The 24,375-nt window shown below is 40.9% G+C and overlaps 1 protein-coding gene across 3 annotated transcripts in view; it reads left to right on the top strand.

The window, feature by feature from the left end:
• Window positions 1-24,375, top strand: part of eml2 (EMAP like 2) — a 33,477-nt gene that overhangs the window by 3,391 nt on the left and 5,711 nt on the right. The window contains exons 2-13 of one of the 3 annotated variants that reach the window (XM_037775466.1): window positions 9,502-9,741; window positions 10,540-10,657; window positions 10,938-11,039; window positions 19,428-19,456; window positions 21,008-21,137; window positions 21,592-21,741; window positions 22,178-22,247; window positions 22,892-23,002; window positions 23,140-23,235; window positions 23,374-23,508; window positions 23,663-23,762; window positions 24,164-24,318. In XM_037775466.1, the coding sequence (XP_037631394.1) occupies window positions 9,502-9,741; window positions 10,540-10,657; window positions 10,938-11,039; window positions 19,428-19,456; window positions 21,008-21,137; window positions 21,592-21,741; window positions 22,178-22,247; window positions 22,892-23,002; window positions 23,140-23,235; window positions 23,374-23,508; window positions 23,663-23,762; window positions 24,164-24,318 (1,436 nt within the window). Of the gene's footprint in view, window positions 1-9,501; window positions 9,742-10,539; window positions 10,658-10,937; window positions 11,040-13,417; window positions 13,549-19,427; window positions 19,457-21,007; window positions 21,138-21,591; window positions 21,742-22,177; window positions 22,248-22,891; window positions 23,003-23,139; window positions 23,236-23,373; window positions 23,509-23,662; window positions 23,763-24,163; window positions 24,319-24,375 lie in introns of those variants that run through there. The other 2 variants (XM_037775467.1, XM_037775468.1) reach the window with 2 other exon arrangements.

Below are 24,375 nucleotides of genomic sequence, written 5' to 3' on the forward strand. Positions count from 1 at the left end.
GGAGCTGAAATTGCTGCTGAAAATAGCCGTTTGTGAAGTGTGAACCAAACCTGAGAACACCACGAAGTGAGGAGGTGTTTCTCTCTGCTGTGCTGCAGCAGGTGAGAAGCAGGTAGACAGACTGGAGAGTATAATAATAACAGAGAGGACCGTGTTTGTGATGGGAAAGTATCGTCTGGAGGTGCTGTTGATCTCAGCAGTGCAGCATCTGCCATGTGAGCGTCAATCAACCAACTTCTTTCTTTTATTGTTGTGTCCGTCCTTTTCTTTCTTTCCTCCTCTACCATCTGTCCTCTCGCTGTAACCAGAGATCCTCCACGGCGTGTTCATCAGATCTGCTCTCCTCGACCACCTGGTCATATCTTGAGCAAATACAGTTTCTCCCTTTTTTAGTTTTTATAGTTTTATTGTACTCCGGTGCAGGTAGATGTTCTACCGTATGTCATAGGGCAATATAATGAGTCCATTTAGCTTCTCTAGTGCTCATGGCTTTATCTAAATGATCCTGCTGTGGTTACCTCCACTAGCAGCGTAAAACAAACCTGAAGGATTTGTTCACTTTTGATTCTATACTTTTGCTCCTTCCTCAACAAGTAGACTGCATCGCCATTGTGTGCCATCGCCCATTTCATGTTTTTACTGTCCCAACATCAGCACAGAGACCAGATGTGAGGCAATTAAACAGAGGCTGTCTACAGTATGAAACTAACACTAACATAATACTTTCACCTTCACTTAAAATCTGCACCATACAGAGTTACACACCAGCAGCCCCACATGGCAGGAAGTGGTAACTGTCAGCACCCACACATCATTAAAGCACTGTTGTCTTCACTGTCTGCAGGACGTTTGAGCTGTTGTTCCAGCTTTCTCTGTGCAGTTTTATGTTTCACTCTCAGATTCAGGGCGTGGAAGAGAATACCTCTCACTGTAGTGCTCACATCCAGTATTGGATTCAGGCAAAGAGGGAATCTTTTCTTTTTAAAACCCTATTTTATACAGTAATTCAGCTTGGTAGGAGTGGTTTATTTAAACATAGTGCTGCTCTAATCTCTGTGTACTCTGAAAAAAAAAACACATTAACGCGGTGCACATGCAGAGACATCAGGACCACATTCACAGTGTAAAGGGTACCATAGGTGCATTCTGGTGCAGTGCAGAGTACAGTATGTTCTTCCAGCTGTAGATTGAGATGAAACGACTGAAGCAGTGTTAACACCAATAAGAGCTGTCAATCACAGCACGTTGCACGGCTTTGCACAGACCCGTGATTTGCCAAATAAGCATCACTTAGCTGATTGTGCTGCAGTATTCTGCCTTAGTTTGGTGAAAATCTCCAACATGTTAAACTGTCAGGAGCAGAAGAGGAACAACGTGTTTCCGGTTTATCCAACAGTTTTTTTTAAAGAGGATGCTGAAGGATGATGGAGCATAGAATTATATAATTTTTAGAGCTTTAGAGAACTCCATCTATTTAAAAACATGTCATTTCCCCTTTGGTTTAATAGGGTATTCCTTTTGCTCCTTCAGTTCAAGTTAATATAAGGCTGGTGTGAATTTATATGTTTTCTTATTGTCAACCAAAGCCAGAGTGTGTTCAGTCTCTCAGTCCTCTGTCTGTGGATCTCAGCCCTGAATCCATTGTTTCCTACAGAAGATGTAAATCTTCAAAAATGAGTCATTAGTTTCATTGTTGAAAAAAAAAAAATTAATTAATTCCTTAAAAAATCTGTAGTTTCTCTAGTGAGAATTTGTGGCATCTGTACGCCATATGTGGGATTGAGTCACAATAAACTACAGTGTGTTTTCATGGTAATGAAGGAACATGACACCCAGTGCAACAGTGTGGCTCATTGTGATGTGTTTTAATAGTTTCTGGACAACAATGGAGCTCTATGGAACAGAGGAAGAACAGACATCTGCAGGCACTACTTACTGGTTTTGGTCTTTTCATGGGATTAGTTGACAAAAATAAAAAATATAGAATATCACCAGACTTATCCTTTAAAACCAGTGGACAACTCCGGGGTCTGAGAAGTGAAGCCAATGCTGAAGTGCCTTAAACTGTCATTCTTTCTAACAGCCAGCAGGGGGCGACTCCTCTGGTTGCTAAAAGAAGTCTGATTGTATAGAAGTCTATGAGAAAATGAGCCTACTTCTCGCTTGATTTATTACCTCAGTAAACATTATAAACATGAGTTTATGGTCTCAATCACTAGTTTCAAGTCTTCTTCAATACAGCATGATGTTCATTTAGTCAATTATGGTCCCATTTAGAGTCAAATAGACCATAAAGCAGGGGATGCTTTAGACCTTGTGATTGACAGGTCGCTACCACGGCGTTGTCCGGTCTGGGAGTTCTCCATGTTTTCGTCTTACAACTTTAACCCTTTCATAGTGTGTTTTTAGTTCATGAAAGTTAAGTAGAACCTTTTTGTTCGCCTAAAAATGTCTTATTCAGCGTTTGGTTGTACTTGACTCCACACTCTCGTGTCACTTCTGGTTGCAAAAAAACAAGATGGTGACGGCCAAAACTCGAGGACCACAAACCAATGTGTGACTTCATCCACTTCTTATATACAGTCTATGTTTGAAACACAAAAATCTCCATTAATGGTGTTGCTAGGTTTTCAGATTTTCACATGGGAGCCCGTAGAAAGACTGTACAAGTATAGTTTGTGCCATGACAGTCGGGTCATTTGAATTTTACTTGCATATAAATGTAAAGTAAGGGCATGTGGGTCGCGTGTGCTGCGTCACCTGCCAGCATACATGTGTGTGTGTGTGTGTTATTGATCCTGAAGTCTGACTCTGCAGCATCTCTTCCTGGTGGTGCCTGGCTGTATAGATGCTGATGCTGGTGCAGTGAGTGTGTCTGTGTGGCCCTGAGCCAGGCTCCACCCCTTACGCCTGTGTCCTCTCTGCCTATAGCCAATGAGATAGGAGGAGGAGGGATGGAATTGAATTGAAGGAGAAGAAGAAGTGGAAGGAGGAGAGGAGGAGAGTATAATAAGGGGGGAGGGGATGATAGAAGGAAGAGGGAGTGGTCCAGGAATCAAGGGAGAGAGGAGGAAGTGGAGGCCGAGGAGGGAGTGGTTCAGCAGGAGAGGATGGGAGATGAGAGTTTGTGAATGTGTGTGAAAGAGAGAGAGAGAGAGAGAGTGACCGAGCACTGATCACAGACGGGGAGGGGAGGGTGTCTAAGTCCAGAAAGCCTCTAGGGAAAGAAGAGTGGAAGCAAGTGGAAAACCCGACTGGCTGTCTGAGTGTTTGCGGAGGACTGACACACTGGTTGATTGACAGGAGGAGTGACCAGGCACTTAGTGTGGCACAATGACAGGTAGGCGAGACGAGCTCCACCTTCATCATCACTTCACTACTTCACTGCACCATCAATATTTCAGCAGCCTTCAGTTCTCTTCTTATTGCCCTGCACCGACCTCCTATTGTCCATCTCACTGACACACACACACACACACACACACACAAACACACACACACTCAGCCCACCCCCTCTGCATTTTCATCATCCATATCTTTCCATCTGTCTTTCCTTTCACTCTCTTCCCTCCAACTCCTGATTTGCTTCTTCCTCCTCTCCATCATCCTTCCCTCTTCTTCCTCTCTGTGGTCATTTCTCTGTTTCCTGATAGCAGCCATGTGTGTGTCTGTATCAGCCTCATGTCAGCTGGGTTTTAAGTTATGCTTTACAGTAATGTCTGTCTGTGCTGGGATAGAGAGGGAAGTTAGCTTGGAATATAAAATGTGTGTGTGTCGCCTGCTGAATGTCAAATAGATGGGGCCTCTGGTTTATAAGGAGAGTAATGGAATACCGCTGAGGTGTAACCGTTGTTATGGTGTGTGTGTGTGTGTGTGTGTGTGTGTATGTATGTGTGTGTGTGCGTGTGTGTGTGTGTATGTGTGTGTTTGATAATTCAAGGGCAAATTGAAAAGTAGCCGGCTCTGCAGTGTTTTTAAACAGGTGTCCTGACAGGAGAGGAGATGAAGGTGAACCCTGCTGATCTCTCATCTTTCTTTCTATTTTCTCTCCTCGCTTGTTATGCATCCTTCTTCTTCTCTTGCTCTTTCTCTTTAGTGTAATAAAACATTTAACATGTTTAGTTAAATATAAAGAAATATACTCTAACATGTCAGCAGTGTTACAACTCAAACTAAACGTGCTAAATACATAACACATTTTACAGGTTCAGATATGTTTTATGTATTTGTATTATGTTTTATCTCTCTTATGTTTCACCATGACAATTTCCCCTCATATAACATATCAAACATATTAAACATACAACCGAGTGTATGTTAAACATTTCACACTAAATGCATTTACATGCAAACATGTTAAAATTCAGAATGTCAGGCTCCAAGAGTTGTTAAAGGGATAGTTTGGGTGTTTTGAAGTGGGGTTGTATGAGCTACTTCTCCATAGTCAGTGTTTTGCCTACAGTAGATGACGGTCGGAACACCCCCAGTTTGGAGAAACAGACAGGAGTTACCACACGGGAGCAAAGCAATGTACTGCTGTGGACAGGGGCAGCAAAACGTATCTTAGCCACTTGAAAGAAAGGCACAACTAAAAGAATCAATATCAGTACAAGTGTACGCTATATTTAGAATATTTTCCGACAGGGAACTGAACTGAAAGTGAAATTTATCTATAATCTCTTCAAAGCAGCCGGACTCCGGTGACAAAAACAACATAGATAAGTTTCACTTTCAATTCAGTTCCCCGTCAGAAAATACAGTACCTTGCTTTGCTCCTGTGCTGGTAGTCCTTTCTGCTTCTCCAAACTGGGGGCGTGCCGACCGTCAACTACTGCAGGTAATACACTGACTATGGATAAGTACCTCATACAACCCCACTTCAAAACACCCTAGCTATCCCTTTAACGTGCATGCTAACTTGTTAATTGTTGGCATGTTAACATCATGAGAGTAGCACATTAGAATAAGATTAAGATTTAACTCAAAGCACTCCTGAGGCTTAATCTCTGGTGTCACCACCACCAGACTTGACCTTTTTGTGCCGCGCTAGTGGTAAAGATCTTAGTAGCAAATAGTCCACTAACGGCGCCGTTTTGTAGTGTAGCTTCTGAATGTCTGGGAAGCTTTATACACACTCAAATGATCTCATAATGTAACTTAAAAAGTCAAGTAGTGTGTGCTTCACTATATACAGTATGTACACTCTTTAATACGTGTATAAACATGCTTCAGTGTGCAGTAGAATAGTGAATGTTTTTAGACGCTGATAGTAGAACTGTCTCTTCCGGGTTCTTAGATTTGATCTCTGTAGCTATCTCTCTGTGTCCTCCTCAGTTCAGTGTCCCTAATGGCAGCTTAGATAAACATGATTATTGCCACATTTAGTTAAAGATTAATCATTCATCTCTCTTTCTCTCCATGTGAGTCATTTCTGTTCCTTTCACCCGCAATCTCCTCCCACCAACAATCTGTCTTCTACTTCCTGTTACTCTCTCTTTTGCTCACTGAGTTTGTGTTCATTGTACCCACTTTCTGTGTTTTCACCTCACTGCAATTCTATCATAAGAAAGAGACTTTGTTTTCTTTCTACAATAAGTCATGTAAAAAAACAACAAGTACTTCACTTGGCCTCCAGGTAGAAGTTGGATCACTCTTGAGTTGCTATGACTCTGCATCATCTGTGTGGTCAGTAGATGGAGCAATGATAGAGTAGCTAAGCGGGACAGTAAGTGTTTGTGTAATATCACCCTTCAGGAGGTGAGACATCACCTTATTTGTATTGTTTTACCATACGAAACATCCATAGGAATAATACTTTCATGGGAATTAGCTTTCCATAATTCATCTACAATGCCTGAGCTTTAATTTCCAAATGGGTCATTGACTCTGAAACAGCAGTTAGACCATGATGAAGAGTGATTAAAGGCTTTTAGAAGCTGGCAGCTATTTAAAATGTGGAGGGACCCAACCCATCAGTCTCAATTGAAATGGAAACTCTGGGATACAATACCAGAATTTAATGAATTATTAATATATAAGTGGGAATTATTATTTATATGTATAGTGTTGTGTGTAATGATTAGAATGTGTTTGGATCTATGATTGAATTGAGTATTTACTGTAGTGTGAACTTGTATTTGTATTAATTGCATTAGTTCGACCCGTTCTCCCTCCCAACTCGTCAAATACCGCCGATTGAGCAGTGCCTTTCGGCATTGGAAAACGACGCATGGAGGCACCCTTTAGTGTCAGTATGTGACGAACTAGGCTTTCAATTAACTCCAATGTAACCCCACCCGCAGCCTTATTCGTTGTTTGAAGCAAGTGACGTAGTATTAATAGTGTGAGAGTCTGCTAAGGGCGGGCGGGTGGGAGGATTGGTTGAGTCAAACAACCACAAGACTTTCAACCAGGAAACTGCTGTTAGTGTCCCGTATGAAACTAAAAGTAACAACTTACTTTGTCACGTGAGTCGTTGAATTTAACGCCGACCATGACCGTTCCCTAACCCTAACTAACAGTGCGTTCCAGTACCCATACTACCATACTATTTAGTATGCCAGAAAAATATTTGGTATGTCCCAATAAATAGTATGTCAAATGCAGTATGCCAAAAATACCAGGATGTCCTACTACATCCAGTCGCATTTTGCAGTATGCAAGCCAGCATGCTTTTCTGGCAGCTCTGTCCCACAATCCTCTGCGCAGTGGATATATGAGCAAGAGGTGACGAAGTAGTATGTCCCAATTGTATGCACACTGCACGCAACAGTATGTACTTCTTAAGGGCAGCTGCAGTGCGTTCTAAAAGTAAAAATAAAAAGTATGCGATTTGGAACGTAGCCTAAGTGGTTGTGTTGCCTAAACCTAACTTCCTGTGAAGATGGAAGTTTATTTTTAAAGGACACTATGCATTTAACACACTGTCCCTGGTCCGTCCAAAAGTAACACGAGGGGTACCCCGTGCGTCGGTTTCCAAAGCCGAGGGTCACTGACCAAGCGGCGGTACTTGACGAGTTGGGAGTAAGAATGTGTTGATTAGTTGTATTAGTGTTTGTGTCTATACCTGCACAGGGACTGCAGATGGACATTAGCTAGTAGCTAAATCTGGTACAATGCATCTCTTCTCCTTGAATGAATGACATTGTTTTTTGTACACAGTCCCTGACAAATAAATACAATAAACTAAACTTAAAAAACAGTCTAATTCCAATACATGGAGGAATATCAGAAGAGAAATGATGACGAAGGCTTGAGATAATCTGACATTATGGTTCTGATCTATCGGCACTTCTGCAATGCAAATCTCCCCTTAGCTTGATGTCTGTATGTAAACCTGGAGCTTGGTTTCCCTGTTGTGTCATTTGACTGCAAGATGTGATACAGTAACAGTAACAGTACTCTCTGTGTCGGCTCAGCTTACAGCGCTGAACCGATGCATGCTGGGAACGTTGTATTGGCCCGTGCTGGAGCAGTAGACCTGTACATTCCCTTTTTTGAAGTGCAGGGCTCTTTTATTGCAAGTTAATACTTTAAACTGTTGCAGCTTAAATCTGTGACTAGTGTACACATGATGAGTGACTAATGAAGAGTCTGCTGAGTGTATTTGAGTGTGTTAGGTAGGTTTGTTTTAGCCTTTTGTGTCTTTAAATGATATAATTTATGTGTTTTATCTTTCAATCAGCCTGAGACATAAGCTCTGTCTACTTTAGATGTTATATCAGTGATATTTGATTGTTTTTAGCTATTTTGGCTTTGATTTTCTGTATATACTGTAGCTAATTAGACACTAAAGTCTTAAATTAAACAGGTATTTGAAGGCTGATACTGACATGTTCAATACGTACTGGTGCTGTAGCTGTTTTATGACGAGATTCAGTACTTTTTTCATAAATAATAGCAAGTATTCAGTGTGTACTTCCTATGTGGAGAGAAAAATCTCTGAAACAACTGATTTTTATCAGAGTTTTTCATGTCACACACCTTTGCAATGGATACCTCTGAGACACATCATTTTGAATAAAGAATTAACTAACAAATAAATACAATATTCAAGCCTCAATGTTTAAACAGATACTTTCACACTGTCAGTACTGATTTGCAGGTTCAAGGTTTCTCAGTTGGTGTAATATTCAAAAGGTGTGTCTCTTTTTTGAGTGAAAATCTGCATTTGTGATCATGAGGATGTGGCTGTGGCAGCAGAGCTGACTTCATGACGGAGAGGGGACAGGGTTTAGGATTTAGGTTGCGTGAAAAGTCGAGACATTCAGTCCAAACACAAACTTGTTTTTATAAGGACGTAATCTGTTAATGTGGGCCACAGATTAATAATCTGCACTGGGCAGTTTGCCTTCGATAATCTAGCTGGTGATGTCATCATGGTGGGTAGCAGGATGTGAGAACATGCTGATGTTTAGCAGGTTTAATATTTACCATGTTCAATCTCTTACTTAAAGGACCAGTGTGTAACATTTAGGGGGATCTATTGGCAGAAATGGAATATAATATTATTAAGTATATTATATTATAATATATATATATATATATATATATATATATATAAAAAAAATGGGAACGTGCCAATCAAAACATTCCTCTATAGCACAACAGGTGGTTGAAAACTCCACAGGGCAACTTTAAATCGTAATGCATGAGGACGTAATGGGGAGGACAAAGCTTTGTTTTCGCTCACATGCCGTCCGTACAAAACAACCACTGGTGTTGTTTTCCTTCTCTCGCTCTCCGACTCACACACGGAGTCTGAATTATTAAAACCAGTCAAGGTTCCTGTATGCTCTTATGCCCCTGAGAAACTCTAAACCTTTGATTCACAAAGCAGTAGCAGGTATCCATAACACTCACCTGAAGCTGCTGCTTGTGTTTATGTCCAAATAAATGAGCTCAAATGTTCAAATATCCAGGCAGCAGTTACTCAGATTATTTCTTCTCTCTCACATATACTATTTACTAGCTTACTATCTTAGAGCTGTAAGGATTAATCGATTAGTAGTTGATAATCGATCGGTTTGGGTAATTTTTTAAGAAAAAAAAGTAAAAATTCTCTGATTCCAGCTTCTTAAATGTGAATATTTTTCTGGTTTCTTTACTCCTCTATGACAGTAAACTGAATATATTTGAGTTGTGGACAAAACAAGACATTTGAGGACGTCATTTTGGGCTTTGGGAAACACTGATCGACATTTTTCACCATTTTTTTTACATTTTATAGACCAAACAACTAATCGATTAATCGAGAAAAAAATCGACAGGTTAATCATTAATTGCAGCTCTACTTACTTTTATCAGTGTTGTACTTTACTTCTGTGATGTACTGGATTGTTGCTAATAAGTTGTAGTAGTCACCACATTGTGTTTTTATTTATAATGACCAGAGGTAATATGTTGTTATCACCACTCATCATGACGCCTTTAAACTGCGTTGTGAGCTTTAAGTCTCAGTAACTTGAATCTAATCTAAAACCCCTCCGTCCTCCTGTCCAGATGACACGGTGTCGGCCGGCAGTAACATGGACATGGAGGACCGGGTTTCACACCTGGAGCAGAAGCTGCAGCTGCAGGAGGACGAGATCCAGCTGTTGAAGTCGGCTCTGGCTGACGCCCTGCGCCGACTGGGCTACTGTGAGGAGAAGAGCCTGGGGACGCAACCGGGAGGCGTCCATGCTGCTGGGAGGAGACCTCTGGCCACCACAGCTTCAGCACCAGCTACCAAGGGTAAGAAAGGTAACTGGCAAAAAGAGAGAGCCGACGTCATGCCGCCGTTCCTACAGTAGCTAATTAGTTTTCTCATCAATCATCATGTATCATCGTCATGTGTTTCTAAGATAAATGCCATCCATTCAATAGCATGTCCCATGAGTCTTATCTATGTCAAAATGGGGAATAAATCAATGTTATGCTGAAACTGCTGTCCTGTCAACACTACACCTTATCAGACTGCCATTTTATTCCCCATTGACACCAGTGGAAATGAAAAAACAATAAACTAAATGGAAGTTGTAGGTGGCCTTTCAATGTGCTGCATGTGGCAAAAATGTGTCAGACTGAGACACCTTTAATGTCAAATACACCAGATCTTAAGGAATTGTCCGTATTGACATGGATCTAGAAACCATATGATTCGTATGACATCTTACGAAAAGTGATTCCTCATTTTCGGTGTGTTTTCCTACAAATGTCCAACAACACGTGACGCATGCGTCAATTTCTGCTCGTTACACGCATGCAGTCTTTTCAGAATAAACCTCTCTCTTCTCAGGAAAACCTTGGTTAGGTTTAGGAAATAAGAAAACAGCGGTTTCCTGGGCTAAGGTCTTGTGTTTTTGACCCTCCCATCCATCCTGACGTTCTCCCTACGCAACATGTGTCACTCTTTATACTTCCTTGTTCACGACTACGTGGATTACATACACATTGATTTACTTCATTCCCTCACATACAGTACAAAGTGACAGTCTCAGATTCAGAAATTGTTGTCCGTTCCTCTTTTGCTAAAGCTAATAATCATTTGTTACCTTTCAGTGCGTCAGCTCCTGCAGGCTCTTCCCTCCAGACCTCTGAGTAATGGCTACATTCAGCAGAAACGCCACCTCTCCTCCCCTTCCTCTCCTAAGAAGGAGGTGCTACAGTCCATTAAGAGGTATGCAAAGCACTAAAGAAAAAGAAACACTGCCACAAATGCCACACTCACGTAAATCACCAGTGAGACTTTTGCTGTGTCATCCCGACATTATTCAACCTTCCATATTCTTTCACACTTTATGTCTTATCTGTCACCTCTAGTTTCATTTATAAGACCCCCGTCTAACCAGGGAAATTAACTGGGAGTGTTTTAACAGTGGCCCGGGGAATAGAGGTGAAGATGAGTTTCAAATGTCAGACTTCTCTTTAACTCTTTTGTCTCCTCTCCTCTCCGTCAGGAAGAGTATGTCCACAGAGCGTCTCACCCTGGTGAGGAGAGATATGGGAGCGGAGAGTCGCAGTCGAACCACCTCCTCCAGCAGCTCCTCCGGAGGCAAAAGGTAACCGCCTCGTCCGGCGTGACAGTGTGTCTTGTATAAAATACGCCCTGTGCTTCTAAATTTATGAACACCTTCTTACTACCTGGGACATTTTTACTACTCTGTGATACTAGAAGTCACATTTCACACAAAGGCAGGTGTAACAGAAAAAAACGTATGTACCCGATGTTGCCATGAAATAACTTCTCATTTTGCCGCTAACAAGCTCAGAGAACATGTTTGTGTATTGTGGGTCAGCAGGGCTGTGGAGGAGTTCAATTGGGTCACTTTAGATTGGTGCAATGAGCTGTCTTTCCTCTCTAGCATCACACGGTCCATCCTCAGTCAGTCAGTCTGGACACACTGTGTGCCAGTCAGAGGCGACAAGAAAAAGAGTGAGCGTGTTTGATAACAGGAAGACTGACTTGAGTTATTTCTGTTATTAGATATGTAGACATTTAGATATGCAGATTTCAGGTATCAGAGTACTGAACAAACACATTTAATACTTTTTTAATACACTGGCAACCTATCCAACCGGTCTTGCATATAGACTCTATCTGAAATCACATACTATGCACTACATACCCAATACGTGTACTATCCTTCAACATACTTTTGTGTGAATAAACAGTAGTATGTGTCTTTTCAGATGCACTGAGCAGTAATTTACGTCGCAACTTCCTGAGAGTCTCCTCGCCGGTTGGAGACGTGTAACCATGGTAACCAGTGCCAACCGCATGTGACCAATTTGTGAGAATCATAAAGTCTGAACTAATTTAAAATATATATAACGCCTATCAAAGTCAAATGTTATACTTACACTTCAATTGAAGCGTTATTGACGTTACAGAGCCGTCCGCCAACGTCTGTTATGAACGTCATCTTCACTACCGCATTGCATTGTGGGATGTTTATGCCGCTTTAGTTGTTTGGCGTTGCATACTGTAATATTTCACTGATAATAGTATGCAATTCACATACTATTGGTTTCATACTAAGGCTTGGGACATACTAAAAAAATCTCTGCAACCGGAAATATACTAGAACACATTAAGAATGTTTAATTAATTTATATAACAACTGTGAATTTATCTATGTGCTCCGTCCCCCATGACCCTGATAAACAGGTATAGAAAACGGATGGATGAATAATTAAAGATACTGCTACTAAGAAAATGGAAATTCTCTCTGTGGTCAGACTATTTGATATGGAACCAGTCCATAAAGTCTATTCATCTAAATGTTATCTGTAAACTAGACTAAAGGATCTGAGAACTGCTGCTTTAGAGTTTCTGAAGTTTAAAGCACACTCAGGCTTCACTTATTCAGAGAAGAGAGAGAGATGGATTCTGCACAGCATCATCATTAGTTGATGTGTCTCCTCATCATCATCTGTCTGTTACATTTCCTCAGTCAGCTCTTCCTGTTCGCCTGCAGTAAAGTCTCACACGTCGCCATGAATTATGTTGTACAGACAACTGGCTGTTAGTCTTTGTGATGCCACAACTGTGAGTCTGATGGACAGTGAAGTATCCACGTGTCACAGCCAAGTGAACACAACACGTGGATCACCTGTCATCGATAAACAAACCCGGAGGAAGTTTATCTTTGGTTGTACAGTCTCACACACTTTTTCCTGTTTTTTCTTTTCATCTGTCTGTCTTTTATTGTCTTTTCTTCATTTTTCATCCTCTGTACTATTCAATTCAATTCAGTGTCAGTGGCTTTATTGGCATAAAAGTTTCCAAAAAACAATGTTGCCAAAGCATCAATCACGAACAGCTAAACTCCCTCCTCTCCTCCTTTCTTCTTTTTTCTACTTTTCTTATCTCTGCTGTTCTTTCTCTCATCAACATTAGGGCTCCAACTAACGATTATTTGTATTATTGATTAATCTGCACATTATTTTCTCTATTAATCGATTAATTGTTTGGTCTATAAAATGTCGGAAAATAGTGAAAAATGTCATCCCAGTTTCTCAAGGTCCAAGGTGATGTCTTTAAATGTCTTGTTTTGTCCAAAACCCAAAGATATTCAGTTTAACATGATATAAATCAGAGAAAAGCAGGCAAATCTCCATATTTCAGAGGCTGAAAACAGCATTTTCTGCCATTTTTGCATGAAAATTTCTTTACCAATTAATCAATTATCAAAATAGTTTATTTTCTGTCAATCAACTAATCGATTAGTCGACTAATCGTTGCAGCTCTATCCACACTTACTGTTCCTCTACTCTCCTCTCCTCTCCTCTACTCTCCCTCTCTCTCCCTCTCTCCTGTCTTTCTGCTGATGGATCAGATTTCCAGCAGTTGTTGGTAAAAGGGGGGGTGTGGTTATGGGTCAGAGGGGTGGGTCTGCTCAGTCAGGAAATGCGTTCTGATTGGATGATGGGGCCTCAGGCTGAGTTAAAAGTTTGCTCAGAGAAGGAGGAAGTCGGTGTTCTACTGTAGCTGTTGTACAGGACATTGCTCTCCTCTGTTGACTGTTACTGTAACGGAAACCTCGCAGCCATGAAGAAGTCCTCCAGGTAAATAGCTGCTTTACAATCTTTATAATCAATGATTGACAGAGACAGCTGGAGACTGTGAGCAGAGAGGAGTCACTGATAAAGCTTTTTGAATAGGAGAAAGTCTTTGCTCTTAGTGATTCATAGCACAAACAGTCAGTAAATGTGTGTTTTGCTTTAGTCTTTGAGAAAATGCTGCTTTTTAAAGTCATCTGGATGAATTTCAGTAAAAACTAGAAAAGTATTGTTTTGTGTGTGACATCCAGCCCATCCCTCATCTGTTCTCTGACTAGTATTTAACTAGATTACAGATTGCACAATGAAACACAGACTGGTGTGGTTTGTGAAATGCTTTCAGGCTTCCCCATCGTGAGGTTTTGGTTACTTTCAGTCTGAAAAAACAAAAAGTCTCTGTAGTCTGTCGCTCTGGCTTCACAGACAGACTGAGGAAGTTGTGTTGTTTTGTGAATCTCTGTTGTCACGAGAACCGTTTGATGCGGTAGGTTTCCCCGCCTGCAGGGCTGTGGGGAGGGGCTGCAGCGTACTAACATGCACACAACAGAGCAGAGACCAGAGCCAGATGTGTTAGTGGATCATGGATCACACGGCAACACAATGAAACATAATGAAAATATTAAATTATGTCATTTTGAGAAGAACTGGTCATAGTTAAATTATCTAGCTGCACAAGGAAGGATTATGTGAGTTGTACTTTGTTATGTGAAACTTGCTTTTCATTAAGAAAGCTCTCACACGATGAATTCACATTCTTCATCTGCTCAAAAAAACTGAAACTTGACTTCTATAGAAAAGTAATTTGCCATTTGAATGTGTGTTTTTCTGAAGTGGATCTCTTACCTAATAGGTCCCTCATTATGTCAGAGATAGATCAGTGGCTCTTTTGTATTCGGGTTTCTAATGATGGTGGAAACAAACAAACGTGTCACATTTCTGTCCGGTTATGAAACACACACACACACACACACACACACACACATATGAATGGGATGAGTAAATGTGAAGTGACAGAAGACTGGTCACACTGTGCTCAGCAGTTCTGTCAGTTCAGTGATTGTTCTGTTAAATCTGATTGAATCTGGCAGCCGACAGGACAGAGCTCCTGCTTTTGTATTACAGATTGAAGTTGACAAGAAAATGAGGATATTACATACGTTCATGTGGAACAAACCGCTTCACATCACCTACTGTAGTTCTGTTTGTTCATGTGCTGCCTTGGGTGGTCACAGTTGTACTTTGATTAACATAAACCTGTAGAGCAGCTTAATGCCCTGCAGCATTGTGACCACAGACAGGAAGCTGATGCAGCTGTTGGACTGATGTTACGATTACCGATTCTGCTCAGCTTGCAAAAAAAAAAACGCTGATGACATTGATTGGACCTCCCGTTTAACATGCGACAAACATATTGACCACACCTCTGCAGAGAAGCATTTTGCACCACTTTGCCACAGTAAACCAGTTAAGCATCACTGTGACTGCCTTTGAGTTTAGATTTAAAGTTAAGTTAAGGATAATAACCCTTTTAAATCTAAGGGCATTGTGTAAAGTAGAGTTTTGCCATACAGGTGTGGATATGCAAATACAACGAGTAAGATAAAGATCATGTTCACCCTGGATGTCTCTTTCCTTTTGTCTCTGTTTTATTAAAAAGCTTTGATCCAGAAGGAAATATTAAAATTTTGGCCCCAACATAACTAAAGTAAACTAGGTTTAACAAATAGAATAACTTGCTCTCTGTCTGAATAAATCCATGCAAATTCTGATGAAGGAAAAGATGAAAAGATTTGCATCATGTTGAAAAGATTGAGATCATTTCCTTTTGTCAAATCAAATCTTTCTCCCCCTCAATCGCTCTCTTTCTCTCTCTTGTTATCTCTCCTTCTCTCTCTTTGGTACTGATGCCACAATAACCTCAGAGTGGATGAGTCTAATGTAAAATAGAAGAAAATGGTCTGTTAGTGTTTTTTTTTTTTTAGATAAGTGATGATGATGAGATATGTTTGTGTCCATTAACTAAACCACCACTGCAGTACTTAAGTCATAATGGACCAGGAAATCAGTCATACCTCTGAAGCTGATTTACTTCAACATCCATCACTGCATCCATCTCCAAGCTTGATAATGCACTTCACTTATAAGATAAAATGACGAGGAATCTCTTGTAACCATATCACGTTATTTAAGACAAATGTATTATAAGGCTTAATAAATAAAATTACGCACACTAGACTTAAACAATATTTCACTGATTGTATTTAAAGGTACAATATGTAACAGTTGTCGGTTGCTGTTTGTAAACACATTTCCTCCACGACTCAACGAGCGAGTGAGGAAGAGAGAGAGCAGCGATGGTTGAGCGAGTGAATGAAGAGAGGGAGCGGCGTTAGTGAGAACAAATCAAACGTTGTCGCTGAAGCTCAGAAAAGTCCCGAACACAGTAAAATAAGAAGAAAAGAGCGGCTTTCTGCAGATATAGACACCACCACACACTTCTATGGGTCATAATTGAGAGGGATTATTTTTATATCAGTCTGTACATTGTTTTGTTTTTTGGAAAATTCGTATTTAACAGGTAAAACATTGAAAACCAGCTAGAATTAATTTTAAAAATGTATGTTTTCAGTTGTCAAGATATGACGCAAGAACAAACTTGAGGCACTGAAATGATTCAACAAGTTAAATACATTCAAAATATGATAAACAAACAAGCTAACACACAAGATTACATCAAATCTTGATAACTTTTTAAAGTTAATCCTTCTGCACTGACAGTCAAAAAGTCATATCCTCAAAAATATCTTTGAGAAACTTTTTAGCTCTCCAGAAGCCATCAAATCCAGCCAAGGATTTTCATTTTAAATTGAGCGCTATTCAACACCTCAAACACTGGGAACATGTTAAACATAAATTAATCAACATTTAGTAATTGTCTGGCCTTTTTCTATACCTATACCTATACCTATACCTATACCTGAAGCAAACCCCAAGCACAGCTGAGCTGCAGGAAGGGTTCTTGTCTTCAGAGAGGCCGAGCACATTAATTATACTGTTTCTATTTGTTGTTTGAAGGATTTCTCAGGGGACCCCTGAAGGGTCTTCGCTGCTCATTAGTCCCCTCTGGTTCTTACACAAACCAATTGGGCTTTTCAGAGTGCAGGCAGGCAGAAAAAGCCAACAATGCTCTCAGTGCTGCATGTTAATGAGTGCTCTGTTTGTGCATTCCCCGTCTCCCTGGACATCTTGTGACTGGGACTGCAGCCGCATGGGTTTTTACATCCACAGTTATTTGCCCTGTCTGGCTGCCAGTTACCCAGCATGCCTTGCACTAATTACTGGCTCTGAATCAATCTCATTGGCTAGAACTGGACCACGCCTCCTCTTCCTGGCAGACCCCACACACACACACACACACACACACACACACAGAAGAGACAAACGGGCTCTTTATGTGGTAACTTTAAAGAGCCGACACCCTGGCTGGTTGCCTCCAGCTGCCCAGAGACACAACAGACACCAGTCACGTCCTCAGATGAGCCGCCTGTTCGCTCTGCAGTCTGTCTTTTCATTTTGTTCTTCTGACGCTTTGTGTTATGTTCAAACACACACAAACAAGCTCTGATCTTTTAGGATTAATAATTATTCTCTTAACCTAGGGCAAACCTACTTTATGAAAAAAAAACTTTCACTTGGCGTGACCTGACAAGCTCAGAGAGACTGAGACGTCTCAGAGCTGTGAGGCAGGTAACTCCCTGTTAAACAAATGTCAGGAACACTCGTGGTTCATCCTGGTGCTCTAAGGTGTCCTGTTGTTTACATTCAGTATTACTCGTCAAAATGCAAGATGAATGCATTTCCTTCCTCCTCATAAATCCTTTGCAAAGCTGATTTATTTGAATGTTTTAAATCGTCATCTTTCTTCATTTCTTTGCGTGTTACCGCCGCCGACTGTCTCTGTGCTTCCAACCGACACTCAGGGAAGTCAAACACATCTCCTGTTGCTGAGCAGCCCTCACTTCTCCTTATCTTATCAAGCCTTTTACTTTTACTGCTGTTGCCATGGTGATATCCACCTGTCATATATGATATCCAGCGCTTCAACATCCTGATAATCTGATTGGTTGACAGCATCCTGACAGGTTAGGCTGAGTGGTCAGCGTGCACTGAAATGCTCAGCGGGGCAGTTCTGATTGGTTGACAGACGGCTGATTCAGGAACAGCTGCGGCCGTCTCAGCTGCAGCAAACTGATGATGAGGCGGCTACAGGTTTTGATTGACAGGTCTAATTATGGATTTTGGCAAAGTGGCTGACTTCACTGGTTGTCATTTTAAATTTAAATGAGTTATCCAACGTTTTCATATTCAGCTTTTTTTCTCCATCTCACTCCTCTCTGTCATCTTCGCTGTGATCCTCTCTGAGATGTACATCATCCATGTGTGGTTACACAGATAACAGGACTTGTCTGTTTACTTTGTGTCTGTTGACTCGATCAAACATGATCTTTATCAACCTGTGTGTACACAGTCACATTAAAGAGTTGGTACATTTCCTGTTCATCAAAGAAAAACAGAGCCGTGTCTTTAGCTTTGTGTCCCATAACAAAGACGTACGCAGTGCAGCATTAACTTTCTATAGGAGCCCTGCATGGGCAGAAATGACTAATGGGCCCCTGTTGGAAAAATTAAACAAAATGACTCCACACATACTTTTGAGACATTGATATGCATCAATTATGCTCTTAAAAACAGATCTTAATTTTTCTGAAGCCTGAACAAATGATGTCTAATAATTGAAAATAATTTTCACAACATTGTAAAAACCCTATTCGCATGGACTAGTTTTACCTGGGGACCTCTAGTCATTTTATATAATTGTGGAGGTCGTCTGTGATCTTAATCCCGTGCAAATCTTCCATGTCCGTAAAAATCCCACCGCAAATTACCTACCAAATAACACAGAGGTCATGTGATAATATTTGTCCCATGCAACCCGGCATTTTATGATTTGAGGTCGCTGTTTTTGGTAAGGTTTTTCGTTTGACGCTCCTTTTTTTCTGCCTCTTTCCTGGTGGAGAATTATGGAGGTTGCGTTGACGATTATAAATGAAAGTTTTGACAGCATTTTGGCTGCACAGGCACTGGAGCAAGAGGTCTTTGTGAATATTATATAAAGATAAATATGCATACATAATAATATAATATTATTATATAGTATAATATTTTAAACATAAGCGGATGATCAGCCTTGACATCATATCCAGGGGATAATGTCAGTAAATTTGAGTAAAATAAAGACATGTACCGTGCAAATGTGCTGCACAAAACAGACGTTTCACAGTAAAATGTTTCACACGGCATCGTTGCAAAATTAACTGACTGTTACTGTTCAATTCCACAAGTTTGATGCATGCTGAATATTCTAGTTAATATGTAATATGTATATGAAAACAATATTTCCAAGCAACAAGGACCTTAATCCTGCCTTCATCATCTCAGAAGAGAATTGCAGGAGGATAAGAGCTGTCTTCCTAGTCTCGATTATATGATCATGGCCTGTGTGTTTCTGCTGACTCGGTGCTCTGCAGCTCTTCCACAGACCTTTCTATTGTCCAGTTAATGTGAAACTGAGCGCTGAGAGCTGCAGCCTGTCAAGCAAAGAGATCAATAATTCAGAATCTTACAGGAGCGCCTGATGTTATGGAACAAAGTCTCAGGAGCTTTGGAAAATACTTATTATATATTCTGTGTATATTGTTTAATGTACTGTTTTGATGGTACTTCCATTATCTTTCCATTATGGAAGACAGCCAGACACTGAAGCATCTTATGCTGCTTAACTTTACAGGAAACATTTCATTCATTTCTCTTTTTTTCTGTTTCAGCAAATCCAAAGAATGCACCCTCAACTCAGGTAAGAGGAGTTTAATTTTTACCCCATTGATGCTTGTTATCAGTGTCTGACTGCATTAGTTCTTATCTCTTATTATCTCCCATTACTGTCACACTTTAATTAGCTATAAAGAGGATGAGCAGCCTCTGATGTGTGGAACTCAATTGGCCTTCAGGAGTCCTTGAAGTGCTCTTGAAGAATTTAATGTTTCTCATTAGAAACATCCATTAGAATTACTAAAGAGCCCGACAAGTACTGACTTCTGAAGCTGCTAGAAAGAGTGTTCACTTTATTTTCTAAATCATCCACATTGATTAGAGGTTACTCAAAGGGTTGGCTATGCAGACCCATATTCTGTCTGAACGTTACATTCCTCTGCTGCGTTCTCTCTTCTGCTTCGTTTCACTGGAGAATGCTAACAAGCAATTTTCCAGAAAACAAGACCAAATGTCAGAAATGAAAGAAAACAGAAACAAAGACGTTCACGATGACACAGTGTCCCTTTGACTATAGACTCGGCCCGTTCTCATTCCCAGGGCGTCAAATACTGGCACTTTGCCTCGGCCGCACAAAGCACCTTTTAGTGTCGGTATGAGACACACCAGGCTTTCCATTGACTACAATGTAAACCCATCCGCCTCAACAGTAAAGGGTTAGGGAAAGTGCTGTGGTGACGTAGTTTAAAGAGCGAAAAGACACACCGGGAGGGGAGGTGGATGGGTCCAACAAACACAAGGCTTTCATCCAGGAGAACGCTGTTTGTGAAGTTTCACTTTCACTTTACAATCAGCTGTTTGTTCACGTCCCGTGTTCACAACATCAAGTCACATTTTCACTGCACAAACATAGTAGTTATAAGCCCAACCATGTTTTTTCCCTAAACCTAACTAAGTGGTTTTGTTTTCTAATTCTAAGCAAGTGTTTTTGTTTTATTCACAATGTTATGCTTGTGTTTACTGCGACCAAAAAGTGACGACGAGGGGTCTGACAAAGTGTCAGTATGTGACGAGTTGGGATGAGAACGTGTTGGTAGACCGTAAAGAACAAACTGGCAGGATTTTTTGTCTTCTGTAGTTTTAAGTATTGGTGTAGTCCCTGTCTCTTAGCCTGCCGTTGTCAACTTCAAAAAGGGGCCCTTTCTGTTTGTTTTTGGGGGGGTACATGAAGTGTTTTACTGTAGGGTGGATTTTAGATTTCAAGAAGCAAGAATTCTGCTGTTCGGATTTTGTAGAGTCGCGTCAGAAAACTTTTCTTATTTCAGAATTCAACACAAAGCAACAGGATTAGATAAAAGGAGATGGAAGTGTGTCTGTGTTTAAATGGAGACTCATGAACTCACAACCTTCAGTGAATGCAGTGCTGCCATGTTCTGAAAAGAGACACGTGTACCGTCTCCTCCTCGTTCTGCCTCTTCTACTTGTCTCTGCAGCTTGACTTTTGTTTCTCAGTTGCTTTCTCTCTTTAACCTTCCATCGCTCCTTTTCTCCCCTCTCTCTCTCTCTCTCTCTCTCTCTCTCTCTCTCTCTCTCTCTCTCTCTCTATCTCTCTCTCTCTCTCTCTCTATCCCTCCAGAGGATGGATATGTGCGGATGTTCATCCGAGGTCGTCCTGTCACCATGCACCTCCCTGATGAGAAGAGGGAGAGCTACAGCCTCGACCACAAGGTGGCGCTACCTGACCGCAAGCTCAAACTGCAGTGGGTGTATCCTTCAGACGGGGAAAGGGAAACTGAGAGCTAGACAGAGAAACACTTTCTTAGATGGATCAGGAGTGAGAAATTAATGAATTATTATGTCTTGATTAGCGGCTGTCAAACTCCGAGTTGTGTTTGTTTCACTGTGTCAGACTTTGAAAACCCCTGGAATAAATGAACAGATGGATAGAAACCTAAATAACTGCCAGACTCATTACTTACAAAAAACATAGTTATCTGGCAGTAAATGGAAAATATAAACTTTGGGTTATACAAGCTTTACTTTCTCCTGAAGTGAGTCGTACGTTTGGTTTCTTATTGTTAAAATTGCAAAAGCTGCATAAGCTTCAGTCCCTGTGAGTCACCTTGGTAAAGAGCATCAACTAAATGTCTAAAGTCAGAATATTAAATGTTCTCCTGTCCAGCTTCACCCATCTTGTTCCCTAACTTAAGCGTGGATCAGGTATGGCTACCGCGGACGTGACTGCCGCTCCAACCTCTACCTGCTGCCCACCGGAGAGATCGTCTACTTCAACGCCTCTGTGGTGGTGCTGTACAACACCGAGGAGCAGCAGCAGAGACACTACCTGGGCCACAACGATGATGTCAAATGGTGAGAAAAACAGCAGGCTGATGAGACCTGACTATAAAGTGTTGTGTGAAAGCTACTCTCATCTCTACAGATGTGTTTCTCTTTTTCCTGCTTTGAACAGGATCCAGTGTTAAATACTGCAGTTTTTATGTCTTTTTTTATTTTAGAAACACAAAATTGTTGTATTGCAACAAATATTTCCTTATTTATAGAAGTCAGAGGCTAAAAAGAAAACAGTGTCTGTCATGGAAACAATAGCAAGTGACAGTAAATCCTGAAAAATGTCTCCAGATGTGACGGCATTTAATGTTTACATTTTCAATCCATTGTGTTTAAATCTACAGTGGAACTTTCCGCTGGGATTTTACTTTCTTTCTTTTTTTTTTTTCCTCCATAAAAGCCAGAAGCAGTGTTAAAAAATGAAAATGTAGTAATAATTTATATTTTCTCTTCTTAGCCTGAGTGTGCATCCTGACATGGTTACCATAGCAACGGGGCAAGTGGCTGGAAACTCTAAAGATGGAAAGGTAGTGTGAAAACCATCACTTACATCCTCCTACAGAGTTTCACCGTTTTACTCACTGCTAAATTTGGACACCGTTGACTTTAACTCTCATCCTACAAAATCTATTTAACATGCAAGGACTACGACTGGGAATAAACTACCAAAAACCCAGATAATTATTATTTTAGGAAAGTTATAGTTAATTTGCATACTGTGTAAACAAAAATAGACAGATATGAGAAAATCTGTGTCTGTCTCCTTCAAAATGACTGACAGGGTGGCCCTATCCCCATGATAGTGTGTGATACTTTAAATTAGGACCCATGGCAAACATGTTATCTATCTGTTCTATTTGATCTATTTTAACTTTTAACTTAACTTTTTAAAGGACACTTATACATTAAAACAGAAAACAGTGATATGAAGTCATTAGGAACAAATTGATTGACAAAGTGGTGAAAAATGGGATTAATAGAATAAAGCATCTGTGAGATATGACAAAAAGTAGACCCCTGGAGTCTGTGAGGACCCCAGGTGGTAGGATGAGAGTTATATATTTTTGAGTATATAACTTTTGAGTGTTGTATATTTTTATCTAATCCCACATTTTTGTTTCTTCGTATCAGATTCGTTTGTCTGACAGACTGTCTCTCTGTCTGATTTCAGCTGCTGGCTCCTCATGTTCGTGTCTGGGACTCTGTGAGCCTCAACACGCTCCATGTGATCGGGATGGGAGTGTTCGACAGAGCGGTCACCTGCGTGGCTTTCTCCAAGTCGGTAAGCAGCTTCACTTCCTGTAGAGTTTACCGAGGCTTTGATACAAAGTTCAATCAGTAAATACTTATTAAGGATTTTAATAAATGACTGTAACATTCTGCTTTATGAAGATCTAACTCTATCTGTTTTTCTCTCAGAACGGCGGCACCTTCCTCTGCGCTGTGGACGATGCCAACGATCACATGCTGTCGGTCTGGGACTGGCAGAAGGAGAAGCAACTGGCTGAAGTGAAGGTACCCTGACCCTTGACCTTTGACTATTGATTATTGATCTCCTGGTTCTAACAGTATGGATTACCAGCATGGACATAAGGGTTGCAATATTAGTAGAGAAACATGTTTGCATCTTCATGCCTCCTTCTGTCTCTGCAGTGCTCCAATGACTCGGTACTGGGCGCTGTGTTTCATCCCATGGATGCCAACCTGATTGTCACCTGTGGAAAATCCCACATCAACTTCTGGACCGTGGATGGCAACACTCTCACCAAGAGACAGGGCCTGTTTGATGTACGGCCATGATAACAACTGCTCCATGTTAACCTCATTAACCATCAAAATACACTTATTTCATTACTACAGTACAGCTAGCTAAACAAATGCAGCAATATATGCAATACATTCTACCTTCTCTCTCTCTCTCTCTCTCTCTCTCTCTCTCTAGAAACATGAGAAGCCAAAGTACGTGTTGTGTGTGGCGTTTGCTGAGAATGGAGACGCCATCACAGGAGACTCCAGTGGAAACATCTACGTCTGGGCCAAAGGTAGCGTCTAAAAGGATCACAGTGATCCCAACCTTTTGTTCAAGATATTTAGAGATCAAGTCTCCAAACAGTGAAAGGCTGGCTGCTCACTGAAGTATGAAAATGTTAATGCAGCAGTGCTGCTCGTGTCAGAACATGATTGGATGGTTGAAAAGCAATCTGTAAAGATACAGCAAAATAAAACCGACTCGCCAGTTATGGATCACGACTCAAACGTAGCCCTAAAAATATTGTGCTGCCCACCTAAACACAGTTTTATTTTAGAGGAGGTCATTCATTCCATCGCAACTTTGAAACTCAGGTGGAAAAATGTTCTCTGGTCTCATCGTCAAGCCTGAAAACATAAAAGGATCCGTGTCCTCTGTTTGTTTTTTGATCTCCTATTTTGTTCTGATTGGCAGGTGGTAGCCGTATCAGCCAGGTGGTGTCGGGGGCCCACGAGGGAGGGGTTTTCTCTGTTTGTGTCCTGAAGGACGGCACCATGGTGTCTGGAGGAGGGAAGGACCGCAAGGTGGTGCTGTGGGACCACGACTACAGAAAGCAGTCCGAGATGGAGGTGAGGGAGCCGAGGTGTCCATCAAAGGGACAAAGACTGAATAATTCTGAGGAGAAA

Source organism: Sebastes umbrosus, chromosome 7 (assembly GCF_015220745.1).
Source record: "Sebastes umbrosus isolate fSebUmb1 chromosome 7, fSebUmb1.pri, whole genome shotgun sequence".
Taxonomy (NCBI): domain Eukaryota; kingdom Metazoa; phylum Chordata; class Actinopteri; order Perciformes; family Sebastidae; genus Sebastes; species Sebastes umbrosus.